Here is a 9,789-nt window from a genome sequence, read left to right as displayed (position 1 = left end):
AAGTTACACACTCTTTATTTACTTCAAAAGAGTCCAAAAGAAGAGAAGAAGAAAAGAGTACTGGATCGGTTTTCCGGATTATTTATAAGGTAATAACGCAAATGTTTCTTGCGAGAACGTCACGCCTGGCCTGGCCATCTATCGGTCGCTTGGTGAACCAGAGGCTGCCTGGGATATATGTTTTTAAACGTCGTAGAGATATCTCAGAGACATCTTAAAAATATTTATGTTTTTCGATTAGGTATCAATAAAGATAGTCATGTGCAAATGTTGCACAGATATCTTTTTCAAAGAAAAATGTGATATAGAGTTATGAGATATCTTACAGATATTCTGTGAATATCTGAAAATAAAATATCTCAGATATGACTTAAAATTGTAGGCATATACATATGCGATTATGTCAGCTGATATATTTTGCTGTGTAGGTTCTAATCATCATAAAGTCGACTTCTAATTGCCATAAAGTCAACTTATAAATCCACTTTTGGCTGACTGATAGACGACTATAGTCGAGTCATTTGTTGACTATTAGCTGACTATAGTTGACATTCAGCCTGACTTTGAAGTCGACTTTAGACTTCTTCTGCCGACTGACAGTCAACAACTAACAGTCGACTTGGTGCTGTTTGGGTAGTCACTTCAGCATCCCCAGCACTCAAAACTATTGTGCAGTTATTACGCTACATTTGACAGTGACGAATCAGGATAAACTTGTTTAGCATTGTAACAATAATATATTACAATGTCGTTTAATATTATATATTATAGAAATTTTTCTGAGGATACGCTTCCAACGTTAACAATTGAACTAATTGGATATTTTAGTAAAGACGGTAACTCGCAATATCATGCCGATTTATCGCAATTAAAATATTATATTCCTCCTTCAAATCCTAATAACGTGTGTTACGATCTCGACAAAAATGTCACATCTACTCATCACAAATCTGCTTTTCATTGTAAATTAAATGATATATTAAGGTGGGTTTCAGACAATTTTTATCGGCTTGAAAAACCATTTTCAGTTTACGAACATCGTTGGTAAGTTAATTATTATTTACATTTTTAACTTGCACACTACTGAATAACAGTTTTTATTATTATTCAACAAAAAATAAATAATTTAAACAATTTTATTAGGCTGAATGTGGACTTTATTTGCCGTCGTGGATTATTGAAAAGGTTATTATGTAGCCCATATAAAAGATCTGACGGATGGATCATTTGCGCTAGCAAGTACCGTGGTACGATATATTTATGCGAATATTATACAGACGAGAAAGAGGCTCAATATGTCAACGCAACAACGGCAGATAAACAAGTTACATCACGGGGATTCAAGTTTGAACAATACATGGTAGCAGGTATCTTACTGTTGTATAAAAATTTTGCTGATTCGTGTTGATAGGTGACGTTCTTATCTTATCATTAAACCTACCACGATCAAATGATCGGTTTCAAATTTTTAATTAAAAATGCTGCATTCGGCAGAATAAACAGAAATTTCAGTGCTGGTAATTTTCTTCAGAATTTGACAGCAATCTCATTCTCTTTTCCTTACATATATTGATAATATTCGGTAGGAATAAGTTATATACAGGGTGTCCCATTTTAAATGCCGCAGGCAAAAATCTCGAAAAATATGGGACATACGGAAAAATGTTTCGAACAAAAGTTGCATGGTTTGAAGGGGGCCACATGATGAAAATATGTACTTGACCTTGAGTGACCTTTTCAAGGCCAGGTCAATGTGATGGATGTTTTCTTAAATGGGACCCCCCCTTTTTTTTTGTATATTCTTGTAGCTTAGTTCGAGAGCTTTCCAAAACACTACCTACTTTTGTTTTTTGCCCAAGCAGTTCCCAAGATATGAAGCGTCAAAGTTGACATACCGCCGGCATTCGCATTACCCGATGTACACCGCGGGGAGGTTGCTCGGTCGGATTTGTACATCATAGTGGCCCTAAAAAGGGCCGATTTTGTGTATGGGGGTGTGGTAAGCAGTACTAGTACTAGTAACTCCAAATGGAATGCACAGTATTTACTAATAAGCAGAGCTCGGACTTCAGTGCCGCTATCCCCACTTCAGGCTCTCGAGCGCCGCGAGAGACGGTGCCTCAAACAATCAAAAAATGTTTCAATTTACGCAACGGTACCTCTCATCTTCTTAGGCCGCTCCACCGGCATAGTCGGCACTGTCTCTCGCGGCGCTCGAGAGCCTGAAGTGGGGATAGCGGCACTGAAGTCCGAGCTCTGCTTATTAGTAAATACTGTGCATTCCATTTGGAGTTACTAGTACTAGTACTGCTTACCACACCCCCATACACAAAATCGGCCCTTTTTAGGGCCACTATGATGTACAAATCCGACCGAGCAACCTCCCCGCGGTGTACATCGGGTAATGCGAATGCCGGCGGTATGTCAACTTTGACGCTTCATATCTTGGGAACTGCTTGGGCAAAAAACAAAAGTAGGTAGTGTTTTGGAAAGCTCTCGAACTAAGCTATAAGAATATACAATAAAAAAGAGGGGGTCCCATTTAAGAAAACATCCATCACATTGACCTGGCCTTGAAAAGGTCACTCAAGGTCAAGTACATATTTTCATCATGTGGCCCCCTTCAAACCATGCAACTTTTGTTCGAAACATTTTTCCGTATGTCCCATATTTTTCGAGATTTTTGCCTGCGGCATTTAAAATAGGATACCCTGTATATAAATTGTCGGTAGGTTTAGTGTTAAATATGAGAAAATGGAGATTATTTGTTTAATTTATATCACAAATCTTAATTAGAATTAAGTATTATACTTTTTGTACTAGATCATCCATCACATGTACCAGATTCATCATTGCCTCTTAATGAGTGTGAAGAATTTCACTGTATATTTAAAGCAAACTTTGGCGATCATTCATTATTATATGGAGCAGAAATGGACGGTATTTTCTCAAAAGAACCCATAACAGATACACTTATTGGCAAAACAATTGAATTCGTCGAGTTAAAAACTTTTCCAATGTTTAATGAAAATGGAGATATACGTGGTACAATTAGCTCTCAGTGTGCATCAGCATGGTGGAGTCAAAATTATTTAGCTAATATAAGCAAGCTTATATGTGGACTGAAAGATAAATCAGGCACAGTAAGAATGATTCGGGAATATCCGACAAATGTTCTACCAACGTTTCCTACGGTAAACAAATTCATTAAAAAACGGATTGAAAAAGATACATAAAATAGATAATCAACGAAAATTGCTCATTTTTAGTCGATGAAAACCTAGTACTATTAATTGATGTTCAGATAATCGTTTTCCGTGTGAGTTGTTCTAAAACTTTCCAACTTAAATAACTGCGTGTCAACGGGATTTGTCAGACTTACAACACAGCTATTTTTCTTATTGCTAGAAAGTGACACTAAATTAGAATCTATATGAATAAATTACATTCGTCGCGAAAAAATGTCAATCCCGTTGGCGCGCAGTTACTTAAGTTGGAAAGTTTTAGAACAACTCACACAGAAAAAGATTATCTGAACATCAAGATTAGTGCCAGGTCTTGATCGACTAAAAATGAGCCATTTTCGTTGATATTAAGGGGTCATACCTAGTTGCAAGGTGAAAAACAACGTGATTTTCGGGGATTTTTATAAGTTCAATTAATTTTTTCTTACAACAAAATGTTGATATCAAAAGTACATATATTGAACAACATTCAGAATTTTTTTCGTTGAAAAATATTGTAAATTGAGGAAGTTACGGCCACCTTAAGGAAACCTGATTTTTCAGCGGTGTCGTGCGGTGTTCACGATAACTCCAAGCCAAATCATCTGAAATAAAAAAACCAAAAAAATTCTGTTAGTATATGAATATATCTTGTTCGTGAACGAAGGATTTTTTGAAAAAATAAATTTTCACAAAATGGCGACCGTTTTAAGGAAAAACGTGATTTTTCGGGCTCTTAATTTTTCGTTTTCCTTCAAGAAAAAAAAAGTTTTCATTAAAAAAAACCCTTCGTTCACGAACAAGCCCTTGATACACAGAATAAGTACGAAAAAATTTTAGATCGATGTCTTTAACGGTTCTCGAAATATCGTGATCACCGCACGGGACTTTTTCGAAAAATGTAATTTCGAGAAAAACGCGTTTAAAGTTTGCAGTCTAGTTATCAATTGTTATCAGTAGAGTATAGTTTAATTTTTTTAACTTACACAGAATCATCGATTCCAGGCCCATAAAGTAAGCCTTCTGCTGCCGAAGCCACCTCCAAAGCATCAATTTTCTCCTGTCTACGACGCTTTCTGGCCTCTTGTGTATTAGCTTGCGCGCGGCGCTCAGCAGTGGCGATGTGTTCCTGGTCTTCGTCCGCCACGAATGCATGAGCATTTGGGCCAGTAGAAATTCCCATCGTTTGCATTATTTGTAACAAAGCTTTTGAACCTTCGTTAAAAACACAAGCTGACACATATGCAGCTATTTCGATTGGTATTGAGCCGCTTGGAAGAATTTTTGGACTGATTTTCCAAATCAGTTGATTATAACTTTCGTTGTTATTTTGTGTAAATCCACCAACACATCGATCTAATAACTCTTGTTTACTCAAGTTCTCGTAAATTGGTTTGATAGCCGTCAAAACATCAGTCGGTAAAGCATCGTAGGTGTGCATAAAACTTTTTATTTTTTGCTTCTGATTGCTTGGTAACTCTGCATACGCGCGCTGCCATTCGCACCACGATTCCGCTCCCGCCGGGCAGAGCTCATGTTTCAGATTTTCGTTTGTTGAACTGTAGTGATTATATGTAGCCCAAATAGCTGTTCTCATATTATTTGCTGATTCATAATTTCTACGTATAGCCAGACCATAATAAACTGTTAACTTATCGATCATTTTACCAGTTAGTTTGCCTTTGCCGCCGAGCCCTTTATTTTTCGTTTTACACTCACGTAATCGCGTGCCCATTCTTTTTTGGACGTGACCGATGCATTCTTTTTTATTTACAGAAATGTCTTCATAAGGCGCGGCATTTAAAATACCGGAGTACGTTTTCGAATCACCGTCTCCAATGTAGTTCTCGTACTTGACACCGTGCAGAGTTTCGGAACGCTTGAACATTTCAACAATTGCCTCGACCTCCATTTTACCGGATGATCCCTTGTGATTCGCCGTGCATTCGGCTTCATGATTTTCGAGCCATTCTTCATACTCAGTAGTATTTACTTTTTTATTCCAAACTTCGCACATTTTACAAAAAGCACTTTTTATCACGACATCGAGCACTTTACCGCTATAATAACCAATTATAGAAGCAACACCAAACAGAGATGTGAAACCTCGCTTTTTCCACGTTCCGTCCCCTGAAACTGTTAGTTTTGTATTATCCTGTCCATCGGTCTCCTCCATTTCTTCTTTAACAGCTTTTTCAAAAAGCACATCACGAACAGTTTTGACGCACGAGTGAATGTGCTTTAAAATTATTTCGTAGGTGGTTTGATAGAAAAACTTCGGCATGTCCATGAGTCCACAAAACTTTTGAGCACCTTTTAGTCCTAAACCAAGAACTCTCATCGTAAATATAAAACGTCTATTAATTTCGTAAGAGTGATTTATAAAAGTGCACGAAGGAATTTCCTGTGGTGGGCACTGATCACATAAAACAGCAATTTTAAATCCTAGTCCCCGAGTACTGGTTGTCTGAAACTTTATATCATTATTGCATTTTTTGCACTTCACAAGCATTGCGATAGCCGAAAATACAGAAACAAAATTGAGAATTCTATATTCTATAGAATTATCTTGCGGCACCACAATCTGTTTCTGCAACTCGATTTTTCTTCTAGATGCACTAAAACTTGCTTCGTTCGTCTCCGGTGTCTTAGGGTTGAAAGATTGTTTTCTCTTCTTTGATCTTGATTTGTACGTTTTTAGCAGTGCTCTTTTATTTCGTGTGACTTTTTCATTCGGATTCATCGTGAAAAACACGCGAAAATAAAAGCGAAATCGAAAACCTGCAGCGAAATCGAAGTAGCTAAGTTGATTTGCTTAGCTCAAAACCAACTGCCAAACTGAGCTCGTTGGCCGTTTGAATACAAGCACACAGAAACTTGTTTAGACGTGTAGCGAACCTGCCCTGTCCTATTGTGTCCTGTCTATTGTGAGTATAAACCCAGGTAGTGCGCCCTGCTTGCCGCCGCGCCGCGCGCGCGACCTGCTCTCGGAGCGGTTCCTACGTTTAAACTCGCATAACTTTGTCAATTTTCGTCCGATTGACATGAAATTTTCAGAAAACATTCTTGAAATGGTGTACTTCAAGAATATGCAAAAACCCAAAAATCGATTTTTTCGATTATTCTAACTAGGTATGACCCCTTAATGGTTTACTGTTGAATTAAGAATTCTACATTAAAATAGATGTGAAATTTTTTACTATGCAGAAACCTTATAATGTGGATAAGTGCAAAATGTTCTGCAAACTATTTCTGGATAATGTCAAAAGAATTGTTACTCAAGATCACGATAAGTGTATGTACAAATTTCACTGGAATTCATCTACCAGAAATATTATAAGTTATAACGAAGAAGCTCCTGATAATGAAACATATTTCTTCCTAAAATCATGGTTCATCAGCAAAGCAGAAGAATATAGAAATGCGTCCCAAAATATCTAAGAATCTAAAAGATTTTTATGGATGTACAAGCCATGCAACTATAAAAAGCAAACTAAGGGCCACTTCAACCAAACTCCGGTTAATTTAATCGTCGATTAACTTACAGGGCGATCAACATAAAACTTATATTATTTATACGAGAATTATATTATTAGAGATTTTTATGTTGATCGCCCTGTAAGTTAATCGACGATTAAATTAACTGGAGTTTGGTTGAAGTGACCCTAAATCTGCATTAGGGATATCTTATTTCAGATGTCCATTAAATTTTCTTATATATATTTTTAGAATTTTGTATTATTGCTTTGATTTTAATGATTTTAATTTCTGCAAATGTGTTTATCTAATATCAGTAATATATGAATGCATTTTATCGTATAATATATATAGCTATTGCAAATATCCGTGAAAGCTATCATAGTATTATTTTAATTATATTCTTTGACGAGCATGATAAATACGACTTATTATTCCTGAGATAAAAGATACATGTATGTAAAGAAAATATATATTTCTGATTATTTTAACAGGAACAATTTTCCGCAATTTTTTGTTATGATATAATATAAATATTTTATATTTTATAGTTTAATGTATAATGTTTAATGTTACACTGAATAAGCTCATATATTTATGTTTCGCTCCGTTGTGGAACTTTTATTGTACCATTGAGTAAAATAAAAGCTTTATATATCAGACATTTCAACTTATTGTTAGAACTTGTCTCATTGCATTCTTTATTAGACATCAGTTTCGGTATCAATCCAGGAATAAGCGGAGTTAACTCTAAAAGTCACGTAACTTCAAGTCGCTCTTTAATTTATTCGTAGTACTACATTCTCTCTGATCTGTAATACAATCGATTACTATAGAATGTCAATGTTACTAAACATAAGTGAATTTATTGATTCATTCGTGTTTATTGAATTTCAAGTAGTTTACCTTTTCCAAGAAGTTCCACTTTTAGTATCGCATAATAGTATCTTTATTAGCAGTGGGCCAATCATTCACGTCTTGTCATATGACTGCTCTTGTAATGCTTTTATTCCAACATGATCATACTTCTTCTTTTATCCAGGATAACTATTTCTTGCCAATCAGTGAAAAGTTTGCTGGCTTTACCTTTTGGCTGTTTTCACCTTTTTCTAAATATTCCAGCTATATGTGATGCTCATTCATCTGTAATATATTTGTGAATTTATTATTTGTTTATTAAAGTATTAAAAGATATTTAGAATCCATGTCAAAAAAATCTATCATAAGATTCTCATTGTATATTAATAAAACAAACAGTAAATGTTTATACACTCATTTATATTTTTATTAACGTACCATTTACATTAGCACTATATTTGCACTAATAATAATGCAAAAAATGAAAAAAATAATTAATTTGCTAAATGAGTTATTACAAAATAGAAAAGAATTGAGAATAAACTTACAAGCATAAGTATGTATAAGAACAGTAAAGAAATATTTTCATTTCACATTTGACTTTTAAGTAAACTTGATATTCACATTTATTGCATAAAATTGTTCATGTCTATTTTAAGATAATGCAATACGCAGAGCTCTTTCTTTTCTAGTTTCCCTGTGAAGCAGCCTTTCTCTGTCTCTCTTCTTTAATGGTTTCTGTTTAGGTACTTTAGCACTATTTACAGCAGCAGTATCATTTGGCTTAAAATGAGTGATCTTGTATTCATTCTCTACCGGTTGTCCCAATCCTTTGCGATCTATTTTCAAACATGTTTTAACCGGATATTTTATTCCTTTTCCAGAGGGACCAAGACCAACTTCCTCATCCCACCCTGTATTCAAGAGCATTCTATATCCTTTGCTGTGCCTTGATATTCCGTACATCGCGTGTTTCAGTTTCGGCTTCGTGTTAAATATATGCAGAGTAGAGCTTTCATGTTTTTGTGGTGTTGTCTCTTGAAAGCTTGCTTTACAAATTTCACAGTAAAACGCTACATTCTGTGGAAATTGAGTCTTCTCCTCTGTAAGATTGGAAACATCCGTATCACGTTCCATTGAAGATTCCATGGAGACTGATCTCACTGGCAAAGCACTCGTACTACATGTCCTTGAAACATTTGCTGCTGATTGATTATTGTTGCTCGCCAATTCAGGTTTCTTTTTCAGTAATGCAACTATACTTAAATAATTTCTTTTCAATGCTAATTGGGCAGCAGTAAGACCGGATCTATCTCTAATCCTCTTGTTAGCTCCAAGACTCAGCAAGAACTGCACGATTTCCAAATGACCACAGTAAGCAGCTGACATCAACGGTGTCCAACCAAAGTCGTCAGAAATGTTCACATTCTCCGACGTCATATATTTCTGTAAGAACTTTAAGTCTTTTTGTTCCACTGCTTTTAACAGCGTATTAATTGTAACTTTTGCCAAGCCGTCGTCGGAAATTGTAGTCCTTTTTGCTTGCGCGTTAATGAATGTCAGACTCGTGCCGGAATTGCTTTGGTTCTCGACACTTTTTGACTTTAGACACTTTAATCTTACTGTCGTGGCACTAGTTTGTTGAATAATCTCCTCGTAAGCAGCCTTCGCTTCATTTCCTTGGAAAGCCAGTTGATGAGTATGCCTCTCTGGAGATTCGTTCTGCGTATTGGAAGACTCCCTGACGAAGGTTTTCCATGGTATATTGTGGATATAGTGTCGTATGTGTATCCACTGTTGTAAAGACATTTTAACGTCTACCGCACACAACCTCGTTTTATATTTCCACACACGTGTTTTTTACTCACAATATTAGTATATTATACATGCGAAATACTGCGTTACATGTGGTCCAAATATTTCTTAAGAGTCAAATGTAGCATACAAGTAAACTGCACTGAAGAAATCGATGATGACGTTACGAATAGCTTACATTTTCACGACAAAGTTTACTATCGGCAAAAGTAGAATATCATTACTTAACGATTAAAATTACTAAATAATAAACTCGTGAAGGTACAAACGCTTACAATACGTCGACAAAATTTACCTTTACTTATCGTTATGAAACTCGAATACATTAAAATCGCTTGTCATTAAGTACGAATATCTAGATGTAATACATCTAACATAAGTAGAGTTCTAGACAGGCGCAATCGGAGTCTCACTT

The 9,789-nt window shown here is 35.7% G+C and overlaps 3 protein-coding genes across 4 annotated transcripts; 1 reads left to right on the top strand and 2 right to left on the bottom strand.

Annotated features, from left to right (window-relative positions):
• The first annotated feature begins 111 nt into the window (after window positions 1-111).
• Window positions 112-7,358, top strand: LOC105284006 (decapping and exoribonuclease protein). The gene is made up of 4 exons (XM_011347176.3): window positions 112-1,044; window positions 1,144-1,367; window positions 2,824-3,194; window positions 6,432-7,358. Exons 1-4 carry the CDS (start codon window positions 746-748, stop codon window positions 6,663-6,665), a joined length of 1,128 nt encoding a protein of 375 aa, XP_011345478.1. The 5' UTR covers window positions 112-745; the 3' UTR covers window positions 6,666-7,358.
• Window positions 3,631-6,437, bottom strand: LOC105284005. Its single transcript, XM_011347174.3, has 2 exons — window positions 4,211-6,437; window positions 3,631-3,829 (listed from the first exon to the last, which is right to left on the bottom strand). Exons 1-2 carry the CDS (start codon window positions 5,965-5,967, stop codon window positions 3,826-3,828), a joined length of 1,761 nt encoding a protein of 586 aa, XP_011345476.2. The 5' UTR covers window positions 5,968-6,437; the 3' UTR covers window positions 3,631-3,825.
• LOC105284004 (G patch domain and ankyrin repeat-containing protein 1 homolog) lies at window positions 7,296-9,663 on the bottom strand. Of its 2 annotated transcripts, none has more exons than XM_011347173.3 (3): window positions 8,108-9,663; window positions 7,608-7,844; window positions 7,296-7,531 (listed from the first exon to the last, which is right to left on the bottom strand). In XM_011347173.3, exon 1 carries the CDS (start codon window positions 9,366-9,368, stop codon window positions 8,214-8,216), a length of 1,155 nt encoding a protein of 384 aa, XP_011345475.1. In that variant the 5' UTR covers window positions 9,369-9,663; the 3' UTR covers window positions 7,296-7,531; window positions 7,608-7,844; window positions 8,108-8,213. The 2 variants fall into 2 exon arrangements, with proteins under 2 accessions (XP_011345475.1, XP_011345474.1); XM_011347172.3 differs by having other exon boundaries at window positions 7,296-7,513.
• Window positions 9,664-9,789: the final 126 nt, after the last annotated feature.

Source organism: Ooceraea biroi, chromosome 2 (assembly GCF_003672135.1).
Source record: "Ooceraea biroi isolate clonal line C1 chromosome 2, Obir_v5.4, whole genome shotgun sequence".
NCBI classification, from domain to species: Eukaryota; Metazoa; Arthropoda; class Insecta; order Hymenoptera; family Formicidae; genus Ooceraea; species Ooceraea biroi.
Note: the sequence above shows the minus strand (reverse complement) of the source record. Positions and strands in the feature narration are given on the sequence as shown.